The 24,109-nt window shown below is 38.5% G+C and overlaps 1 protein-coding gene across 5 annotated transcripts in view; it reads right to left on the reverse strand.

Moving 5' to 3' along the window:
• The window catches only part of SNX24 (sorting nexin 24), a 92,396-nt gene that overhangs the window by 43,039 nt on the left and 25,248 nt on the right, over nucleotides 1-24,109 (reverse strand). For 3 of the 5 annotated variants that reach the window (XM_062604508.1, XM_062604509.1, XM_062604511.1), the window contains one exon: nucleotides 2,723-2,806. The exons of 1 other annotated variant lie outside the window; for it this stretch is intronic. In XM_062604508.1, coding sequence (XP_062460492.1) covers nucleotides 2,723-2,806 — 84 coding nt within the window. Of the gene's footprint in view, nucleotides 1-2,722; nucleotides 2,807-3,078; nucleotides 3,201-24,109 lie in introns of those variants that run through there. One more of the 5 variants, XM_062604510.1, reaches the window with a different exon arrangement.

Below are 24,109 nucleotides of genomic sequence, written 5' to 3' on the forward strand. Positions count from 1 at the left end.
AAACTGGGAGGTGCTGTTGACTCTCGAGGGACAACAGGTCTTACAGTGGGATCTAGTCAAATTTGAGTCCTCAGCAATGATTCATGGGATGAAATTTAACAAGTCTGAATGCCAGAATCTGCACCTGGAATGGAGTAATAACGGGTACAAGTATAAACTGGGAGAGGAGCAGTTGTGGAGCAGCCTTGCAGGAAGGGATCTGGGGAGCTGGTTGACAGCAGCTCAGTGTCAGTCAGCAGTGTGCCCTGACAGCCAAGAGGGCAAACCCCATTCTGGAGCGCATCACACACAGCACGGCCAACTCATCAAAATAGGTGATTATCCTGCTGTATTCACAGAATCACAGAATGTTTGGGTTGGAAGAGACTTTAAAGCTCATCCAGTTCCACCCCCCTGCCATGTGCAGGGCCACCTTCCACTAGACCAGGTTGCTCAAGGCGTTGTCCAACCTGGCCTTGAAAACTAGATCATGTCTTATCACTCACAGTAATACAAGAAAGAAATGCTTTTTCCATGTGGGGAGATTGACAAACTTATTTAAGACTTTTTAAATGCTTTAACATTTAACATGTGCTATACAAACACAAACACTCCTTGTTTCTCACCTTGTGCTTTATAGCTCATCGTTTATAATTTACACTGCCTGCCATCATAAAGTGTGTGGGGGGGAGAAATACTCCATTCCAGTTCCAATTGCTCCTGCAATTTTAATTCCCCAATTTTATTTTTTACATAAAAATATGTAAAAAAATATATGAAGTTTTATTTTTAGACATTTTCATTGTGAAGGGTAAACTTATGGAGCCACACAATATATCCAGTCTCCTTGTTCATCCTTCAATAACTTTTTAATCCAATAGCCAAGTTCTGATTCAGTGATGGTGCAGCCTCACCTTGAGTAATGTGTGCAGCTCTTTCCCCACAGCTGAAGGATGTGGTCCTTGAATGCGTCCAGAGAAAGGCAACAAAACTGGTGAAGGGGATGGAAGGCATGTCCTGTGAGGAGTGGCTGGGGGCTCTGGGCTTGTTTGGAGACAAGGAGGCTAAGGGGCAACCTCACTGCTCTCCACAGCTTCCTGAGGAGGGAAGTGGAGAGGGAGGTGCTGAGCTCTGACCCCTAGTACCCAGTGCCAGGACATGTGGGGATGGCTCAAAGCTGCGTTGGGGAAGGTTCAGACTGGACATTAGGCAGCACTTCTTTAATGAGAGGGTGGTGAAACAGAGGAACAGGCTTCCTGGAGAGGTAGTTGATATATCAGTGTATCAGTGTTTTAGACTGATTTGGACTCATACGCCCTTTATAACATGTGTTAACTTTTGGTCAGCCCTGAAGGGGTCAGACAGTTGGACTATATGATCCTTGTAGGTCCCTGGCAACTGAAAACATTCTATTCTAATCATGGGCAGGGTGCATTTTAAGCATATAAATCCTGATTTTCCTCTCAAAATGCTTCCTAACTTAGTTGTATAATCTCTGCTCACCGGCTTCACTTTCAATTGCAGCATTAGTCTCAAATGTAAAATAAAGCACACGTGTATTGCAAGGCTTGCGGGTGGGCAAGCTGTACCACTGATTTTGACACTGTTGCTCGTGAGGTATCATATTCAATGTAAATACAAGGGGAAAACATCTGAGACACATCTGAATTAAAACAATAAACAAGGAAATATTAAAAAGTGGCAGCTGATACATTAACCGGGCCAAGAAGCAAAAAGACAAGAAATACTTGCACATCTTAATTACAGTTCAGATAAGCAAAATATACCTTTGGACTTTTGAGGGCCACCAAACTGATGGTTTAATAGTTGCCTTTTGTTGACATGAGCTTGCTTATACCCATAACCCATATATGGCTGGTAAAGCCATCCTGTCTTCCACCAGTATAATGTTTCTTCCCTGAATGAGATCATTCATCTGTCACTTGCAGAGAAGCTTTTCCATAATTAAGGCAAGCAGTATCAGTCAAAAGCAGTTGAGTGTGCACAACCCCACTGCTACTGAGAGCTATAAACCAAAAGATGTCTGGCTGACCCAGGTCCTAGGAATGAAGGACTGAAGCTCTTCATTGCAGGCCACCTCTGGCAATAGGCTGTAATTCTTTTCCACAATTTTCCTTCACAACACTTGGCCTCCATTAACATTTCAGCTGAACAATTAGTGGATAACCAGACTTGAAAGTGCTAAGTTCCTCCTTACACATTATTGCAATGATTCAGGAGACAAAGTTATCAGATATCTTGTATCTTATAACACATTCATTATATGAAGAACAGCAGAGTGAGATGCTCTACTCAGTCTTTTTCATGTCTAGTTTCTGGTGTGTATGAGTTGTTTTTTCAGCTTTATATATAGCAGGTTAGCAACATAATTTAAAGAACTAACAAGTTATTTGCCTAAATGAATCAAACCAAGTAACATATTTATTTGATATAGGAATGTGTCTTATTTTGTGACATTACAAGAAAAAAAAAAACCACATACTACAGACAGCATTTTAGCAATGCGACATGTAAACAGTAATAAAATGGTGAGCTAGTAACATGTGAGAAGACATCACTCCCCTCCACAAAAAGAAGAAACCAAGTTAGTTGGGAACTCATTTCCAGATACAGGAATCACAAGATGTATTTACGATAAACCATATATAGTAACAAATTTTGAGAAAGGAAAACATCACAACCAAGGCAAAACAAAGTTACATCTTAAAAAGAAAATTACTACCTTTTTATGAAGTGCATGGAATTCACTATACCTCTTCTCCACAAAATGTTTCCTTCCGCTCATAAGGACCTCTATTTTAAAGACCTGAAAATTATAAGCAATAAAACAGAGATTAATGTTACTTGCACACACATGTTCAGTAAGAACTGGGTAACAGAAGTAGGTTAAGTATGAACAGAAGCAGGTTAAGCATGGAAAAGGAGAAATAAATGCAGATGATCTACTGTTGGTTTATTTGCTCCTAACATATTCATCTACAGCCTCAAAAGAGCTTGTGCTACCACCTACACCATAGGGGAAAAAAAACCAGAACAAACTCCCAAACAGGGCAAATGCTTGTTTTCTTTGTATGATACATGTGACAGCTTTTGTTGCTGCCTCCGGAAGGTTGAAAGGCCAGGAGAAGATCCTCTCTGGGTCCACTAATTAGTAGTCACTAACATGACATTTTCTTGATTCTCAGGTCACTGGGTCAGTTCTGAGGGCAAGTGATGTGAAATATTTTGAAGTGCTCAAGAAAACAACACGGTCTATTAAATAAAGGCAAAATCAGCAGAAAAGCAATACAGAAAAGGTGCCTGGTCTACTAGGACTTCTTCTCAGTTTTGCTCAGAAAATGATGGAAATAATTATTTACAGGCCAATTAGAGACAATGTTCAGGACACATGATTACATCAAGACTCAAAACTCTGGCCAAATAAAAAATTGTTTGAAATAAATTTGCAAGCAGTGTTTATGCCTGTTTCTGTCACAACATGCCCAGCTGGATAAACACTTTGTATTGTCCACTAGAACCTTTCAAACAGGTCAAAATCCTATGGTTTTCACTGGCTAGCCAAACCACATTAGAAACAGACAGCATTTTATTAAATCCAGCCTGAAATGCATCTACTTTTGTTTGAATGCAGTAAGGACAGGACTGATTTCACACCAGTGTTTACTTTACCAAAATTAGTTCAGATGCTTGTAATAATTTGTTCTACCTTCTACCTCTTTGAAAAGGATTACTTCTGTGCCCTAATCACTGTGACAGATGACCTTATTTGGGGGCACTGTTCCCCCTGCCTTTTTGTTAATCTATTTAGCCTATTTTGGGAGAATAGCTATTGGCTATTAAACAATTTTCCTCTACACATGAATAAACTCCAAGGGACCCTAAGGAATATGTCGTAAGTTCTGAGTTGTAAAGAGAATCACATGCAAAGAAAAATCAATGTAGACGTTTTTCTTCAGTTGAGACTTAATCCTAATTATATGAGAGGAAAACATGATTTACATCTTATATTCTACACGCCGTATAAAAAAAAAAAATAGTTCTGCAAGGAACAAAATGCTTTGGATTGCACATGAAAGCTACTGCGTTGAGGGGGTTTCAGGTTATCTTGTCGGGAAGAATGGATGACAGAATATAAAACCAGTTACATTAGAAGTGACAATGAGTCACTAGTTAAGGTGTTACAGCAATTCTGAATTAACTTGATATTAAATCTCCAGGAATTATGAGCAACTCGTAATTCTTACAACTAGGTCAGCTAAAAGCCACTACACCACTGTTGGTTTAGCACTTCTGTTGGCTACAGGGTTTGCCAAACAATCTGGGGAAGTGCAAGGGGCTCCTGCCTCAGCTATAAGCACTCCCTTGACAGGTAACTTTCTTGTGAATCATGGCTTGGCTTGCACAGTCCCATTTTGATTTTAGTCATATATGTGCAACTTCAGAGAAAAGTCTCTCTCTCTGAAGACTATAAACCTGACATTTTTTTGAAGAAGAATAGTTGGATATGGGGAAGAAATTAAATACAAATCTCTCTGTGGACCTTCTTTTCAAAGCACGTATCTGTTCTGTTCTGTGTTTCATCATTGATTAAGGACTTACAGAATTGGCTCTAGAACACTGAAAAAAATACGCAGCTTTTATTCATTCTCCTTTTTCATCTTAGAAAAGTTTTAATTACTGTTTTGTAATTTTTGCTAACAACATGACACTAAAGAATGTATTTGGCAGTCACTTTCACAGAAGACATGAGAAAAGAGAACCACAGTTGCTCACACATCACAGTAGCATAATTTCCAAAACCACAAATCTGGTATCTTTACACCCTCAAATGCCTGTGACAATAGAGAAGCTTTAAGTTTGCCTCCTACCATCCAAAGCTCTTGGATCCAGCTTTAGCAGCCATCTAAAATTTACAAAGCTAGACAACAGATCTGCTATGCCTGAAGTTGAAAATTACTGCCTGAAAACAAAACCCTGCAGATGGCACTTCTACTTACTGTGGCACCTATGTTTCAGAAATATAAGTGGACATTCTGTAAATATTTTCATTTAATGCAAATCTAAACATTGAATTGATTTATAAAGCAACTTAAAACCCAGAAATGCAAGTAAGTGAGATAACACATATTGTGTTTATGAACTTCGTATTATTACTTTATTCAGACAGCATAAATTCTAGGTTTTCCTCCTATTTACCAGATCAGAATTCACAAGACCAAACTAAAAGCACAGAAGTGAGTTTCTGTGTCACTATTTTATATAATATGGCTTTGTGTGAAAGATAGAAACATACATTAGTTTATGAGAGAGACAGGATCTCTTCATGGATTCAAAATAGCTATAGACAAATCTCACACAAATTTAACTGAGCAATTGCAGGCCTTGACAGAAAAACAATGTAAGGAAACTGGTGAACACAGATGAAAGTGCCAAAATAAAAACGGAAGAACTATGGGGGAAAAAACGCAACACTGCAAGGAAATTACTTTTCTTGTAAAAATGTTCATGTTCTATGAACAGATAACTCTGAAAAGACATATGACTTTTTATGAGTGACAGTTAGTTAAACGAAAAATGCAACAATTAATCACCGAATAAGACAGGTAAAATGCTTTTCCAATAGTCACTGAAATACCAGAAATTATACTACACTGAAAGATTTGCAGTTCATTCTGACTTGGATACAAGGGACCATAGATATAAAGGCACCAACTAAAAAACTCTTTATGAGTACTGTTAAAGCAGAAATGTCTCACCCTTCTTGGTTCCTGCCAGAACAGTTACTGAAGATATCTGCACAATGCCAGAAGATCATTATCCATTAAAAGCATTCTCCCAACAGAGTTTAACCCATGTAAATGAAGTATGGGACAAACACCTTTGGATATCAATATGAATAATGTTGACATTTTGCGTAGCGGAATTGCAGATCTGCCACTGTAATTCATAACCATCAAACCTGTGAAGGAAACTCTTCAAGAAGAATTCCTATGGTAAAAACTTTCAGGTCCAACTACAAAACAGATTTACATATGATTTTTAAAAAGTCCAGTATGAAACACCAATTTTTTTTGTGTTACTTCTTTGCTTCCACTTTGTTCCAATGATACAGATTCTGTTCAGATATTGGAAACTATTTTCTTCATTTGTTGTTGTTAGCAAGTATGCCTGATTTTACCATTTTTTCAAATTTATTGGCTTTTGATCATTAGCAAACCTCTTAACTTAATGATCCTTTTTCATTATTTACAAGAATACTTAATGTTTCTCGCTGCAGAAACCGGACAGTACAATGTAGTAACTACTTTGGATTACGTGTAGGCAAACAATTGGTACTCTATTACTTTGAATTTCCAAGACAAAAAGCACAAATGGAACAAAACAGGAACCAGTATGACATATTTATATGAATTTACATTTAAAAACTACCCATGCTTTCCTGTAAGCCCACCAATGTCTTAAGCGTACTTCAAGAATTCTCTGGTAAATAACACTGATACTGCCCTCCTTCAGTTCCTTAAATAACTCTGATACTGCCCTCCTTCAGCTCTTACCTATGTCAAATGCTTACACTAGATACAAAAGGATATCTCTTAACTGCTAATTTGATGTGAAAACAGGCAGCTTTAGTAACTTTGTCCCAAAAAGCCCAGAATGACTGGTTCAACAAAAAACAGACAAGAACGACAAACATGACCAGGAGTAGGGAGAAAACAAGAACAGTAACTTCTCAGTTTGGTTTTCTATTATATAAGAAATACACAGATCGCACTTTTATATTCACTCACGAAAATACATTAACTACACAGTTTACAATTATGGTAAATTAATACCATATTGTGTATATTTATACATGGAAAAATTAATTCCAAAATACATCAATTTCTGAAAAATCACAGTTGAGAAATGGGCAGCCTTTTTTAGAATGGGGAAAAACAAAAACCAGAAGCAGAAAAAGAGAAACTTACAAAAACCAGACCCACTAGCCTAACATTCATCAGGAAATAAAACCCCACAAAATTCTAGTACAGTGCTTTTCTCTCTCAAGACCAAGATTAATAACACTAGTTTTATTTAAAATATTACCCTCAGAAATAAATACATCCCTTTAGATGCTTCAGTATGGTTGACAGGCTTTTGTCTGAGGAACAGCTAATGCATTCAAAGTGTCAAGAAACTCACCCTTAAACCTTTGCCATGGCCATATGAAAGGAATTCCAGAGCAAATGAAATGACAGCTACAGTCCATGAAACACTAATCAGATTTCCATGTGTTCAGTGTTTCATTACTGTACAGACAATGGCACATTTTCTGTCTCAGTTGTTGTATAACTGGAACAAGACTACGGCATATAGTAGAGATCAAAATATGACTTTAAACCTATTCCCACCCAACTGATCCAGGGGAAAATATTATTCCACAGAATCGGTAAGAGAACTTGGGGGGTGGTGGTAACCAGAGCTGCATGTAGTTATAGCAGCAATTCGGTATATCAGGGGTGTGCCTCATAGAATCATAAGAATAGTTAGGGTTGGAAGGGACCTTAAGATCATCAAGTTCCAACCCCCCTGCCGTGGGCAGGGACACCGCACACTAAACCGTGCCAGCCAGGGTCTCGTCCAACCTGGCCGTGAACACTGCCAGGGATGGAGCATTCACAACCTCCCTGGGCAACCCATTCCAGTGCTTCAGCAGGATCACCTCTTTCAACCTGCTGGTCACACTCCTTTTGATGCATCCCAGGATATGGCTGGCTTTCTGGGCTGCAAGCGCACACTGAAGCCAGCTCATGTTCATTTTCTCATCGACCAGCACCCCCAAGTCCTTCTCCGCAGGGCTGCTCTTGGCAATGCTCCATACTTCTGCCCTCCACAGCAGAGGTGGAGACAAGGACAGCATTTGGAGCCAACTCAAACTTCAGAGCAGCCTTGATAAAACTTAATCTCGCTATCCCCCAAATGAAAACAAATTAACTTATTCTGACTTCATACTTTGGAAGGGGGAGTAGCAAAACTTAGTTTTCTAGTGGGCATAGGGCAGCTCAAGGGTGCAGAGACAGGCTGACATGGATCATGGAGGCATGAAGTGAGGGAAATCTCCCTTTTTCTCTCAAACCACATTCTCCCAAGTTCTGGCACTTCCCTGTCTTGCATCTGCTGTTTACTTTCGGACATCTCCCCCATTCTACTTTGAATTAATTGCCACCACGACCCCTTGCTGAGACTTAAGGCCTTCTGTGCCATAGGTAAACTGCTTATAGTCACATCTTTGCCTCCTCTCTATAGCAATTGATCTCCCCACTCTACAGGAGCAACCCCTACACAAGACCCTGCATGGTCTTCCCATAAGGAAAATGTCCCCTTCCTGCTATGGAACTAGGGGCACAGTAAAGAAATATGCAGAACACCTCTCAAGACCCCTGTTTGCTCCATTCGGCTTTGCTGAGGCCCTAAGGAGGGATGAAAAATGGCTGTAAGAGACAGCAAAGGAAAAGTGAAACATCGGGTATTAGAAACTGAAAGTAATCAGAGTGCTGGATGGGGGGGAGGCTGAACAGGATCAGAGCTGACGATCAGAGCTGACAGTCATCCATCCTCCCCCTAGCAGCAGCCCTCACACGTGCTGAACCCTTCTTCCTGATGGCCACAAGAGGAGGCAGAAAGCAGGAGCTGCAGAGGGGCAACGTGGCTACCTCAGTCATTTGGAGCACTGGTCCTCACAGGCAGGCAGTGGGTCCACAGCCACCTCCACCTCCCAGCTGGTTCTGCGCAACTGCTTGTGCCTGTGCTTTGACCTGCAACAGGACAGCTCTACTCAGAACAAGTGTTTCTTTTCACTTTTACAGAAGGGCCCCTAAGAAATTCATATCCATTACATTACCCATTGCAAGATGTACTTACCTTACCTGAAGCCAACTCAAAATTTGGTTAAGACCCACAAATGGCCCCCTCCCCCAGCCCAAGCTGTGTCATGTCTGTTATACGAAATCAGACTGTTTCACTTAGTCCCAATTACAGATCTACAATATTAAGTTACAGCAGAAGAATTCCATTATTAACTATGGAAATCAAGGTTTAGGTTTAGCACTATGCAATTATGACCTGCTTTCTCAGGTCTGAGAAGGAGACCATGTCAGAGAAGTGAAATGCTCACTACAGGATTTCTAGAGAGTATTCCCAACAGCTGTAGCATGTGTGAAGCAGTTACCTGACCCCCCCTAGAAGCAGCCCTACTATTTTTGTATTATAATAAATAGATTTTCTACTGTGATATAAACCCATTGAGAGGACAAATATGCTGTTTCACTAACTTCTGTTAAATCTCATGTTACTGCAATCTAATTAATCATTATTAAGATGCCTCTTTACTAATTTTATGTAACCTTCAGCCATTTATTTACTGAAAACGCTGGCTCTTCACTAACACCAGTGTTACTTGTACCAGCAGCTAAGCAGCTATCTAAACAAGACTACAGTCTCTTTAAGAACCTTTCAGCATGAAGTTTATCTTTCCCAGCAATACTACAAAATAATCAAGGATACTCCTTCTCCTACGCACTTTTGCAGCATGGGCCTCCTCCGTTCATAAAATGGCACACTCTTGGTAGGAACTACATGCAAAAGGCATGCATAGGACTTGGGGATATTCTTTCTGAAGATGGCCTTTGAGAAGTGTATATCATATTTCTTAGGGTTTAGAGGAAGAGGTAGTAAAACAAATTATACTGCAACCCAGAGGGACAGTTTTGTAATTCCTACAACATGGGAAGCTTGAGGGAGGCTTCTACTGAGCTGTCACTGTTGAATGAAAGAGTAGCTGACATATAAGACTAAGTAGTTTTCTGATTTTTTCAACTCTCTTTAAACCAATCTTTTCCAAACACATGGTTCATAAAATCCCCTAGGAACTTCTCTGCCATTTCCTGAAAAATAACTTGGCTTTCCAAGCCTCTCCCTTGCCAGAGACACTTACTATAATTTGTAACCTAACCAAGAAGCTACAAGATCTGACTTGCTTTTGATAGTTTTCTTTATTAGCCCTGAAGAGCACAACTGTTACATGGGTGACACCCCTTTAAAACTTCATTGGCACTGTGGTCCCCTATTTGGGTAACATCCTTAGAATCAAACTCGAGGAAAAATGTGTCTATCTTTTACTGAATAAGGAGAAAGTTCCTAACAAATGCTAATGCCTACAGTCACACAAACAAAAAAATCAGCCTGCTTTGCTCTATTTGTTCACCTGGATCATCTCAATGTTTCTTATCGGAAGTGTTCTACTAATAGAATAACCATGCAAAGATTAACTTTCCAACAGAAATAGTATATTGGGATAAAACACCTGAATATTGCAAAAAAAATAACTGATAGTGAAAGTATATTTACATGAAATGTCTAAGTCTGATGAAACATAAGGACTCTTCTATTTTGTCACAAAATCTTTTGCCATTTATTTGGATTCTATAGAGTCCTCCCACTTCCCAAGGCAGGGTGCAATTCCCAATGACAATGAAAGTACCGCCACTTGCAGCAAAATAGCTCCAAAAAAACTCCTTTTATTGAGACACTAGACCCAAGACCAAGTTTATTTCTGGAAAGTTTAAGACTGTATTACTTTGCTTACACTTGTGTTTGCTGTCTGGAGAACACCTGGGTCACCTCAGACTTCCAAAGCACAGATGTTTTGTTTAGAAACAAAAATGTCAAATATGTGTCAAAGAACACATTAAAATAGTATACACACAGCAGCGTGATAAGCACTACACTTCAAAGGACCTGGCACTGTATGCCAAAGGAGCTGGCATGTCTTATATTCCATGGTATGTCTACCGTGGTATGTGAATTCAGCTTTTTTTCTCTGCTAGTGACTAACTAAACATGTATGAACACGAAACACAACAGTATTTAGCCACATTACATTATACACAAGCTATTAAAATCAGCTCCGTATTTTTCATAGTGAGTAAATACTGGGGGTAAGAAATACCACATACCCAGCTTGCATCTTTTCTTATTAGGGTCTCTGCAGTAACTCACTTGAGAAGTCTCTGCTCCACTTTACCCGTCAACGTAAGTAGTTCATCTGAACCATTTTTCAAGAGTGGCAGTCAAAGTAGTCAAAGATGTTGCCTGTCTAAAAATCTGTGCATCTTAGCAAAGATCATTCATTTAAGCATTGGGATTAGTTGGCTTAGTGGCCACAGTGGATGCAGATATTCCTAAACCAGATTTAAACTATTTCAGGTACTGCTGACAGTATAGCAGTAGCAGCAGGGTGGCTAGCATAAGATGCAAAACTGGTGTCAAAAGGCCAGACAATGGTCAGTGACAATGGAGCCAGCCTGGCTCTAACCAGGTGTATCTATGAGCTGCAGTCAGTGAAGCACAGGGGTCCCACAAAAAGAAGCAAGAGTGAGTGTGAAGTTCAGAGGAATGCAGGGTTCAGATTTGACTTGAGCACAACATACTGGGGGAAGAGAAAAAATATTTCATAATTTTCTTTTCTTAGAGTTACTTAATAAAACACAAGTAGCTGAATTGCAGAGTTTTAAGGAGAACTGCATTGGCTTTAGTGGAAGAGCTAAGGCAGCACAGAATTTGACTCAAACACACATCTGAGAAAAGGCAACATCTAAACCACTTACGGAGACTACATCAACATATTGCATAGGTTCAAAGGCAGTAGAAATACTAACATAAACCAATATCCAGGCTAATCTATAAAGTATCCTGTTAACAACTTTGTGATACGAGATTGAATAACCTATCAGAACTGGTTGTACAATTAAATATTTACCATTTGAAAGACAATTAAAATTGATTAAATGAGAATTATGTTAATTTGCAACTAGCCTCTCAATCACTTGGAAGACAGTGAGGCAAATATCAAGTAATTACATGCCCGCACATGTATTCAGGCAGATAAAGTATTGCGTATCCAACACATTTCAGAAAGATTTTAAATAAGTTATGAAACAAGTCTGATGATGGCAACGTGAAGATGAAAGCATGCATACTGCAAACAAAGTGACAGCAACAGATGATTGAAAATTATGCTGTTTAATTCCTGTCACTTGAACTGAAGACTACCCAGTATGCCAATCTCTTCAAATGTTAACTAGAAGCATCAGAGTCAAAAAATTAGCATTGACAAGTCTAAAAATCTGTGACTGTTTTTTCCTCAAAGGAGAAAAATTTAGAAACAGCCAAGCACAGGCTGCTGAAGAACTAACCTGGCTTGAATACTTCAGTAAATCATAGAATCATAGAATAGTTAGGGTTGGAAAGGACCTTAAGAGTATCTAGTTCCAACCCCCTTGCCAGGGGCAGGGACACCTCACACTAAACCATATCACCCAAGGCTTTGTCCAACCTGGCCTTGAACACTGCCAGGGATGGAGCACTCACAACTACCTTAAGCAACCTATTCCAGTGCCTCACCACCCTAACAGGAAAGAATTTCCTCCTTATATCCAATCTAAACTTCCCCTGTTTAAGTTTTAACCTGTTACCCCTTGTCCTGTCACGGCAGTCCCTAATGAAGAGTCCCTCCCCAGCATCACTACAGGCCCCCTTCAGATACTGGAAGGCTGCTATGAGGTCTCCATGAAGCCTTCTCTTCTCCAGGCTGAACAGCCCCAACTTTCTCAGCCTGTCTTCATAGGGGAGGTGCTCCAGTCCCCTGATCATCCTCGTGGCCCTTCTCTGGACTTGTTCCAACAATTCCATGTCCTTTTTATGCTGAGGACACCAGAACTGCACACAATACTCCAGGTGAGGTCTCACAAGAGCAGAGTAGAGGGGCAGGATCACCTCTTTCAACCTGCTGGTCACGCTCCTTTTGATGCATCCCAGGATATGGCTGGCTTTCTGGGCTGCAAGCGCACACTGAAGCCAGCTCATGTTCATTTTCTCATCAACCAACACCCCCAAGTCCTTCTCCTCAGGGCTGCTCTGAATCTCTTCTCTGCCCAACCTGTAGCTGTGCCTGGGATTGCTCCAACCCAGGTGCAGGACCTTGCACTTGGCATGGTTAAACTTCATGAGGTTGGCATCAGCCCACCTCACAAGCGTGTCGAGGTCCCTCTGGACGGCATTTTTCCCTCCAGTGTATCAACCGAACCACACGGCTTGGTGTCATCGGCAAACTTGCTGAGGGTGCACTCAATCCCACTGTCCAAAAAAGCTTACAGATTCCTAAATACAGCAGAATGAAGAAATAATATCCATATACTAATTTTCAGCTGGAATTTGAGAGTCACATTTCATATCCTGATTCTTGGTTGAAAAATAAATCTTTATTAACTCTACTAGAAAACTCCGGATGTTCATCACCTGCAGATAACAAACAATTCCCCCATTTAAACCTCTAAATTCAACTGGACAAATTCAAAAGTACTATCAAAAATAATAATAGTAAGTTGCTACAGACACAATGCAATACTGTCACAGATATCACCCCTTCCCTCATTCTGAGGCTTCAAACTTTCTTTTTGCCTTATTATGAACTTACTGGAAACCCCACTTCCCTATGCAAGCCTCACCAAATCTCAGCATTTTCCTGGTTCTAACCTTCTGTAATGCATATAAAACTTTTGTCCTTTCTATTCACAAAAACATTGCCATAAATAACTTATTCAAATGAGCTTTTTTGTTACAGAGGCTCTATTATTGTGAGTCTCCAGTGCCTCCCTGCCAAAAGAATGTAAACTTCACTTTACTTTCAGTTCTTAGTTGCAGTGAAAGTTTATTCTTTTATGTATTTATAGAAAGTGCCATTTCTCTATTTACAGTGCAGAAAACATGCAACTTGACTTATCCTGTATTTGTGTAAGGTGTCATCTCACCTTCAACTGCCTCAGCAGTTGCTCTTCCTTCTGTACAGCCTCTGTCCCTACTTTTCTTTCACCCACATACATTTTCACAGGTAAGAAATCTAAATGGGTAACTAAGGGACATTTATCTTATAGCCTTCCTTTTTCATACTTCAGCTCATACACACTACTATTTTAATTAACATCTTAATAACATTTGAAGAGGACCTGAGATGGAGTTAATTTAATAAAACATATAAGTTAACGGCAGCACTAGGAATAATTATAATAATCTAATACTTTCAGTTATAAGACTGTTCTCAGTTACATATAGTTTTGCCAACCTTCAATTTTTGAGCTTAGATTTTTCATACCAGGTATGTGATTCAGACAGAAAATATCTTTAGAAAGTTACAGCTGAGACAGTCCAAACACAAACTTAAAGAAAAATATATTTTACTTGACACATGCCAAAAGAACAAATCAAAACCTCCAAACCCAACTCAAAAGAAAGCCCATGCCATTTCACACAAATTCCTTCAGGACTAGGATGAGAAAACCAGTAAGACAGCTGGGAGGCAAAACTGGCTAACCCATAAACTTCTGGAACAAACAACAAAACTTCGCACAAAGTATGTGCACAATGCACATCTTCCACCAGCAGTCCTGGTGCTGTTATTTTTACAGTGCATCCCTACTGACTGCATGTTTATGGCATCTCCACAAAGCTCGGGTAAGTTTCAGGCCTACAGAGTATTTTTCTATGGTTCAGGAGCCACTATGATATTAGGGAGCAGAAAAAAGATTGGACAATGCTTTTTAGTTTTTGTGAGAAAGAGATGCTGGACAGGAATCTACACTATGGCACAGGGAACACCACCGGAAAAGACCATACAGTGTTACCGTAAAAAAAGCAGGCCAAGGAAGACCAGAAGGGCCCTTTAGTCTGAAGTAGTCCAGCTCCTGTAACCTTGAAGGGAATGCATGATTTCGTCAAGTATGAATCAGAAAAGTATGTCACTGGATCTGCTCACTGTGAGAACCCACTGGTAACACACAGTATTCCTCTTCCTCCCTCCACTGCTGGTAGATGGTAGATAAAAAAATACCAAACACTTTTTAGTCTAGAGGCCTGTACTAGGGACCTAAAGGCTCCACATGCAGTGATCATATGTCTGGGGCAGTACATATCCAAATGATGTACTCCCTTCCCTTTATTACCAGTCACCTGCTATGGGGTAGAAAAACCAGAAACTGTTAAGAAACACTGGTTGTGAACTTAAGTACTCAAAGTGTCATTTAAACTATTCACACCATGCAACCCAGTCTCACTCCATGTACTTACTTGCAGTGGTCAGTTTCATGCTACTTTTCCCTAGTGAGAGCCTTTTCAGCTCAGCATGCAGGATTGACAGTGTCATGGGAAAAAATGAGCCCCTGAGATGATGTCCTTAGGGCTCTTTCAATGTAAGAATTAAAAAAAAAACACTTAAAAAGCCAGAAAAACCGTATGTATGGAAAGTATGGCCTCAAGAATAAGGCAAACGGTAACATCACAGTCACTTTGGAAACTTTAGATCTATAGTCCAAGTACTTCTGCAACACTGAACAATTTATTTCATGCTTTTTCCTAGGTTAAAATGCCAAGCCTTCAGAGACCCAGTGTATGCAGAGCAAAGATGTACATGTTTACACCTATGCAGACAAGAACACATACTGTTCTTCAGGTGTTGATTTCAGGACATGAGAAACTAACTCTGGCACTTACTCGCTTCTTCCTGATTTTGTCAAGAAGGCTTTTCAGTAAGGATTGCATGTAAAATGCAGGGGGAAGAACAAGAACAACAGAAAACCAAAAGCCCACCATCAAACCTGGCAAGCGCACACACAAACTCAAATGCCTCCTGAAGTCACCTCCTACGTGCACTGCCATCTAGCTATTATAACATGAGAAGCTGTATCCTTGCACGGACCACACTACACACAGATCCAACATATCTCAACTCCTCCTTCTAGGGTATACTAAAGAACTAGAGAAGGAAACAGAAAACCTATTCCAGAAAATGCAGTATTGATTTTCCAACCTGAGGAAAGAGAGTCTCAGGGAAAAATAACTCCTTGCTCCTCTACCTTGTAAGAGAAGTCTCAAAAAAGACATTAACCTGTGAAACCATGAAGCACTGCAAAATTTTGCTCTAGACAGTGTTTTTGGCATACATTGACACTACATAACTGAAAAATACTTCTAGTATTCTTGAAATACATAAAAGGAAAAGAAGTTATTTTTCCTCAAACTTCTTAATCACTGCAATTGCTAACAAATAACGAAACCAATGGAGGATTTTAAAGTAGAACAAACTCCTCTAATTTCTCTAAGATCACAGAAAAAAAGAGCAAACCAGTTCATTTAAATGTGTAGGTAAAAAACTGTTAGGGTTAGAAGACTCACATTTTCTTATTCCTGTATCATGTTAGCTTTCTAAGATCTTGATCATCATTTCTACATGAAATTGTAATGCCCTACTAAAACTGAACATAAGATTGCTGACTGTAAAGACTGATAGTATTTATAATGGTCTTACAGGAAGATATTAATTATTACTGCAGTTTACTGTGACAAGGTAATACAACTAAAATAATTTCAGAAAAAAACCCTAGCACTTGAATGCTTTTGGACAGTTGTTGCTTTATCTACATGTTACCTAACATGCTGGGTTTCAAAAAAGTCTTCCCCCAGCATGTGTCATGACATCCAACTGTGAAATAAATAACTAGCTTGTAAAATGCTACCCATCAGAAATAAACAATGTAAAATGTATAATCCCATTCCCAGATCTTTGTACTGAAAACAACATTTTTTTTTCCCCTTCGTTTTCTTTTGTTAAAAAGAACCAATGGGAAATTACTTCATGCAAAACTCATTTTTTTTTTAGGAAAGTAAGAGCATGACAGATCTAGCGCCAAATCTGGACTATTTAATAGTTTCATCAGAAAATTTTCACTGGATAAACACTGCATCTGGGGCCTGAAGTGGTGATGGAGAAAGTCGAAACATGATAGGTCAAGGCCCTGTGCAATCTGACCTATGTTGGCCCTGTTTGAGCAGGGGTGAGGTGAGGGGTGCCTACATCTCCATGGGCCCCTACTAATCTAAATGACTCTGTGATCCTATGAAATACTCGTTTTAACTCAGGAGGAAAAGTAAAAAGACAAAAATATCTGCTTTTCTGTGCTCGTTTTTTGGCTGACAGTCTGAAGATCCGGTTACGTACTCCCAGCTTTTACTCTGTCACATATTTGTAGATTTGTGTTACTGGGCAACAATTTGCCCTTCTGCTTTGTGGAGTAACTAACTTGAAGGATTAAATTTATTCTGATTTAGGATATTATATGATATCCTGAATTTGTTGTTTCTGTGAAGATCCTGTTGCAATATTTTGAAGAAGATGGGTGGGATGGAAGACAGTAAATATTCCCATTAGCTTCACACTATTTATCTTCTTAAGAGCCTTTCATCTTTCCCACCAGATACAGGGGAAAAAAGTCAGGTCGACAAGTCCTCATTCAAACAGTAATTTATTCACCACAGACAAAATCCTTCCTAAACTACAAATAATGCTTGTTTGCTCAAACAGCAATCACAGAGGAGCCAGGAGGGAATCTCAAGCTGGCGTCACCTTTGTGGTTCTCTCCATTTCCTCTGTGACTTCAGCAGAGCTTTCTTACACATTCATTATTGCTATTCCAAATAAGGCTAATATTAGCTTTTATGGGTTCTACAAAGAAGAGTGATATTTCTCAGACTGCTGGTGATCTAACTGTGAATACTTGCTGTTGTTACGGAACGATACAGCATACTTCCTCAACAAAGGTTCAAATGGTAACTAGCAACAGCTAGAGCTCTCAGTATGTCATAAAAGTTGATGGATTAATGAAAAAGCTTATCAGATCACTTAATCATACACTTGAGACTACATACTCATTGATGTGTATATAACACAACAAAAGTTATTATTTACATTCCATCTTATGTGATTAGGATTAAAGGTGAAGTTTCTAGAAAGAGAAGATCAATGCCTTTCTATGTTCAGAAGCCTTCAAACCATCAACCTATGTTCAATCAAACATACTGTAAATTGAAAATTCAGCAGCAATTTACAGTAAAATGAATAGCCAATAAACAAACTGTATACATTTACATGAGCAAAACTTTCTTTTTCCATGTTTATTTTAATTGCTCCAGGGTGCCATAAAATCACAGGATCTACACTCTGCTGATGCACACTGCAAAGATTTGGGCAAGACATATGCCCAATTTTGTTAATGTCCTAAAAAGCAGCAGAAGAAAGTATTATGCAGTCAAAGCGAACTATTATTAAATGCGTAGCAAGTAAGTGTGACTGTACTGTTGGGTAAAAATAAGGGTCCCCAAAAATGCCGACAACAGTAAAATAACCTTTGTTAGGCACAGCGCCTATTCAGCAGATAACTGAAGTAAATCCCAATCTCAAAACACTATAGAACCTCAAAAATACACAAATTACATTTATCAACAAAACAGCTCAGTTCCTACATGAAAAGGGAAAGCATGTGGAGACAGAACAGTAAATAAACCTGGTTTAAAATACAAATTTTGTAAGCATAAACTTTTAGATCCAACTAACAATACATAACTGAGAGATGATCTGTTTACACTGCAAGATCTTTATACTTTTTAAAGTTGTTTGGTTTGTTTTGTTCGGTTATTTTTGTGTTTTTTTTTTTTATTACTTTTAAGTTACCACAAAGCATCCATTTATTAATGAACACACTGTGCTTGATAAATAAACACATTGCCTGCTTATAGTTAGAGGCATTTAAAATATTCAATATATCAGGAATAGAAGTCTGAAAATATTTTTCATGGTTTTGCTTATTCTTAAAATGGGAACTCAAATGTCTTCAGTTTTTGGTTAAAAGTCCCAGTAATGACTAAACAATGAACCTATTCATTCTTTCTTCTACCCCCTTCACACAAGCTGGCTTACAATGACTTCATACCAACCTCAACAAACATTATTCTGCAGATTATGATCCAGTTTAAAATAAGAATATAAAATGTTTCCTCTTCTCCTCACCTCCCATTTCAAGGTATTTTAATCAGTGAAAAGTTGTACTTTCTAGACTTTTTGTTAATGCAAAGAAAAAAAGAGGTTCTCTCTGTCTGAAAAAAACCTCAAGTGACTTGCTTCCAAATCAGATTTGTACTGTCCCCTCTCAAGACACCTATTTACATGAAATCTCTTATAGTTTCTCTGCCTGTATAAAATGCAGATGCAACTGCACATCAGGCCTATGTTTGCCTCTTTGCACAGTCCAAAACAGTTTTCCTGATCTGTTTCAACTTGAAATGTTGTCAATATATGGATTGTCTTGCTTTCTAATTCAGTGAAAAATCTAGTTTTCCATTAGTCTCTGCCTTTCTAATTTTCGATACAGCTTTACTAAATGTAATTATTAAAGGCAGATTCAAGAAAGCAATTACTGAGCTACTGGTTTGTATCTCTGAAGTCTTAATAAGGAACAAGGAGCTCAAGTGACAGAAACATGGAAAAATCTGTAAATAAAAAAATAAAAAGGAACAAAACCCCAAAACTAAACCAAACCCCCAAACCTGCTTAGGTGTTTACTTTAATATACAATATACAAAGAGAAAAATCAGAATGATATATAAAATTGCTATGATCAGTATATGTTTGGGGCAACCACACAACTCCCTGTTATTACAAATGCGTTTTAATCTTTATATTGCTGTGCAGTATATTGGAATTGAAAGTATATTTCAGCACTGCTGCAGAAACAGCTCTAGAAAGAGATTTTAAAATATCAAAAGTGGGATTGTGAATAATGGTAAAGTGTAATTTCTCCTTCTTCATTTGGGGATTTTCAATGTATTCAGGAGGTTACAGTATTTGGAGGGGTTATACTGGACTATGAGATACCTAATCTCACTTGTCAGTTCTAGCAACCAAGTATTCAAAGTAAAGTAAGGGTGATTATGTAAAAAATGTAATGGGTAGAAAATATGCAGTAATTGTTTTAAACCCAAGAAATGTCCTAAAGCACAGGAAGGCACTAGGTTGTAGCAGAACCCTGTTGTTAGTTTTTAGAGAATTTCAGTAGCTGTTCTCAAGATGGTTGAGTCCAGACACACAAGACTGCAGCTGGAATATTTTCCTTCTGGGTAATGATTTCATTTCCCTTTCTCTCCCACAAAGAAGTGGGTAATATCCGCAATGAAGCCAGTTAATAGAAGTCCCACTTAACAGGTACACCTTGATACTACTCTGGTTTTCTGACAATTATTCTACACACACTACAGGTTGCTGTAAAATCATTTCGGTCATTTTATGTATCAGAAGGAATGACAATGTTTATCATTTGCAAGGCAAAAAATACTGGCTCTGAGTTAGTTCATAAGCCAAACAGAGAAAAAATAGAAACTGACTAAAAATAGTTTTCTGATTTAAAATAAACATCAACCCACACAGAGCTTTCCAACAGCCTCTCTTTCACCACAATAGTTCATCATATGCAATAAATTAATTAAAGTATGCTAGCAGAGTAGCAATTAGTAACTTGGCATCACTTTCCACTGGTACAAATGTGTAACATCAGAAGAGCACCTAGCCACTCTTTGTATACAACACAAAGGTAATTCGTATCAAATAATTAACAATATAAAGGAAAGGCAGAAGTAAGAGCTGATGTCTGAAAAAATAGGGAATACAGTTAATTTTGACTGGTTTAGTTTAACGAAGAGTCATGCCCCTCTCAAGAAACCTGGTCTAAGTTTTCCAGCTGAGGACAATTATTGTTTGAAAGCCTTGCAGAAACCCCCTCAGGTGATGGTAACCTGAGAGCCCAAACTGAGGACTCCAGAAGTCGATGGGAATCGCGCTTCCTGCTCTGAAACCAGGTGTTTCAGCTGAGACATTCTCGTACACATGGGCAGTATGGTGAGTGACCGGTGAAAACCAAATCCCCAGTAAATAAGCACTGTCCACATGGCACATGCCCAAGCCTCTCACAGTGGAAGCACAGTATCAAACCTCAGGGCTCTCAAGCTTTTCTTCATACAAATCACACTTCAGCATAATGGATAAGAATACTAAAGTATGATAGCATAATTAAGGTAGCAAATACTCAACTGGCTATGGTAAACTGCTACATAATTACACACCTGTATAAACATGTACGCAACATCACATAAAGATCACACCCCTATCTTCTCAGCAGTTTTGCCAGTGGCCAGGAGAGCAGGGTGGAGGGTGAGCTCAGTGAGACTGCTATTACAAGTAGGTAGGCTACAGAGCAGTTTGTTAGAGCATTAGCAGGTGTCACTTTAGATACTAAAATCATTATTTTTTTAGAAAAACATTTCATTTTATTCATATATTCAGTTTCTCTTCAAACTCACAATTTCCATGTTTTCCTTCTTGTGCACTAGCAAACCTGGTAAAGATAAGATGTCTATGCTGCATAGGAAGGACTAAACCAACCCTCAAGACAAAAAGCCAAATGCCATGCTCCTGTCATAACAGCTTAAATGTTTATCTAGCTCCAACCATCTATTATAGAAAGTTCCTCTCCTCCCAGGAGACTGTGCTATGGAACTTGCATTGTAAACTTCTTATGGTAAAATTGGAGCTAGAGTCTGTTCCCATAGTGTAAGACCCGTAATACAGCCAGCTATAAATGAAATACTGTATAGTACTAATCTCTCTCCTCTTTGTACTATTTCCTATGGCAGTTGATCCTCACTGGAATCATGAAGTATGACAAAAAAATATTCAAATGAGAAAAATATTGCACATTTCGGCTACAATTCCCCACTACACAATGCAACTATTTTGTTCTTCATTCCCCTGCTGTCAATTCTGAGGTTCTTTAAGTTTCCCCAATCAACCAAAAGCCCTCCATTTTTCAATTCTGTGGTGAAATATTGAAGAAATTAACTATCTGGAGCTTTGAAAGAGTATGTTAGCATAAATAACATACGACCTATTGTATGCTGCCTAGGAGAACATTTTCTATATTTATTTAATCTTCCTTCATTTTAACAGCAAGTAGGACTGAAGATTTAGTATCAAAACACAAAAATAAAGTAAGAGGTAACTTCTAAGCAGGCCACTCAAAAACTGTGGTCAGTGCTGCCCTGTAATACAAAAAGCCTCCTTTTTCTCTTCAGTCTTTTTGAATGATTTGACTTGTACAAGCCGCAGTCATTTTGTTGCATGCTCACGGAAAATGAAAAATCTTGTACGTAGCAATATCAAATCATTTATACACAGCAGAGATCAGCTGTCATTTCTGTCTATCCTATCAGAGCAGTACATCCCCTCCTACACTTCTTTTAGTCTAGGGGAGCTGTCAAGTTTCTAGTTCTGACACGTATTTACATCATTCAATGACATCTGACAGTAGTGAAAGGCCACAGAAAACTGCTTATTGATCAGAGCAAAACTAGTTGATGGAACAGATGAGGTTGTATCACAGAAATGCAGCCACACTCAGGTGATGACATTTTGCTCCCTTGTATACAAGTGCTTAACAGAATACAACTTCATTAGATGATGCCACTAGTGCTTAAAGAATTAAACAGTTCTCATGAGAGTTTGTCTATGCGGTGATGAGGACAATCTATCTGTACTGGTACCAATGTATTACTATTGCTCATGAAGACTTGCAAACTACCAGCCAATGTGTTCTGATGAATACACTAAGAGACACTGAAGACTCAATCTTGCCAAAATCTAATTGAGCTGACCTTTAAAAAAAAGACAGAATTACCATTTAGGGAGCAAGATCTACTTGAGATTTAGTTCTGCAGAATTGTGTGGTGCTTAGTAAAGACATTTTAAATGACCATTTTTATGCTTGGGACTCATACAGTTTCCCAATGGAAGTGATAACTGTTCATTAGTATTTCAGAGGTTATTATATCAGCTGCATGAATGTCTTTCAAACTGTATTGATTTCAACACTGTGGAGGTTCTTGGGCAGAAGCTCTCCATACAAACTGTGCTGCAGCTAAAATATTATTTTTATTACTTTCTTCTTTTTGTTGAGTAGAAAGCCACATCCAATGTAAACATATTTTCCACAGAGTAACTTATAAGGATATAATTACAGTATACAACCATTCTTTACAGAATCTATGTTTGCATTAGCAGTGTAACTGGAAAACTCAAAGCAGTTTTAACATAAAGTAAACCCAAGTGATTCAAAAAGCCAGTATGTTACTGGAATAACTCGCAATCATGAAACTTCTAGGGGTACACTGATTACAGCACAAACCTCAGAAGAACTTGATTTCCATTTCATATCTTACAGTAGATAACAGCAGTAGGTCTTTATTTCAAAATAAAAAATACAGAGGGGGAAAAAGATGCTGAAGCTCCAAAAGTCACTCTTCACAATGGGTAAGTGTTGCTCAAAAAGAGTTTTCAAATTCAAACCAAAATTACTGGACACCTCAGACACTTAGAAAATTATTTCAGCTTCAAGGGGATGGAGATAAAAAGGTCTCAAAGAAGGCATTTCCTACCACTTAACTTAAACAAGTAGCATGAGACTATAAATTGGCTAAATCCAAGCCCTACACAACTAGAGAAATCCAAGCTTTAAAAGTAACAGAGAAATGCAAGTGAATCATGTCTTAAACAGAGTACTTACTCTGCTATTTCTCAGTAGAAACAACATGGCCTATCCTATATGTGACTTACAACAACAGAAAAATATGACAGCAGTCTTGCTATTTTCAGTTCAGTTGTATCACTGAAACTTCTTTCAGACAAAAAGAGTAACTTAGAAGTGTGTCTTGTTCTTTCCTTGGTGTTCTTGTAACATACTTGCTGAAAAAAAAAGTGTAGAAGAATTTTGCTTTCAGGATGGAAAAAACCTTGGGATAAACAGAGATTTTCCTAGGTTATCTGGCTAAGTTTGGATCAAGTTTCAGGTATACAGCAATTATTTTTCCCAGTCTTACAGTATCTCACTGTAATAAAACTTCCAATGTCTACTGTACAGAAAAAAAAAAAAGGGGGGGGGGGGGGCGGGAAGAGGTAAAAAAAATAGCAGCAGCACAACAGTTACAAGACTGAATTTATTTTATTAGCCCTGGCAAAACATTTCTTTTCCCTTTGTTTTTGTGGTTGGCTGTTTTTTTTGGTTTTGTTTTTTTTGGTGTTTTTTTTTTTCTGAAATTTAAGAAGACTTTCAATGCGTACTGATTACTTGTGATGGAAGATTTC

This window comes from Pezoporus occidentalis, unplaced genomic scaffold (genome assembly GCF_034315485.1).
Source record: "Pezoporus occidentalis ecotype Australia unplaced genomic scaffold, CSIRO_AGI_Poc_V1 ctg86, whole genome shotgun sequence".
Classification (NCBI taxonomy): Eukaryota; Metazoa; Chordata; class Aves; order Psittaciformes; family Psittacidae; genus Pezoporus; species Pezoporus occidentalis.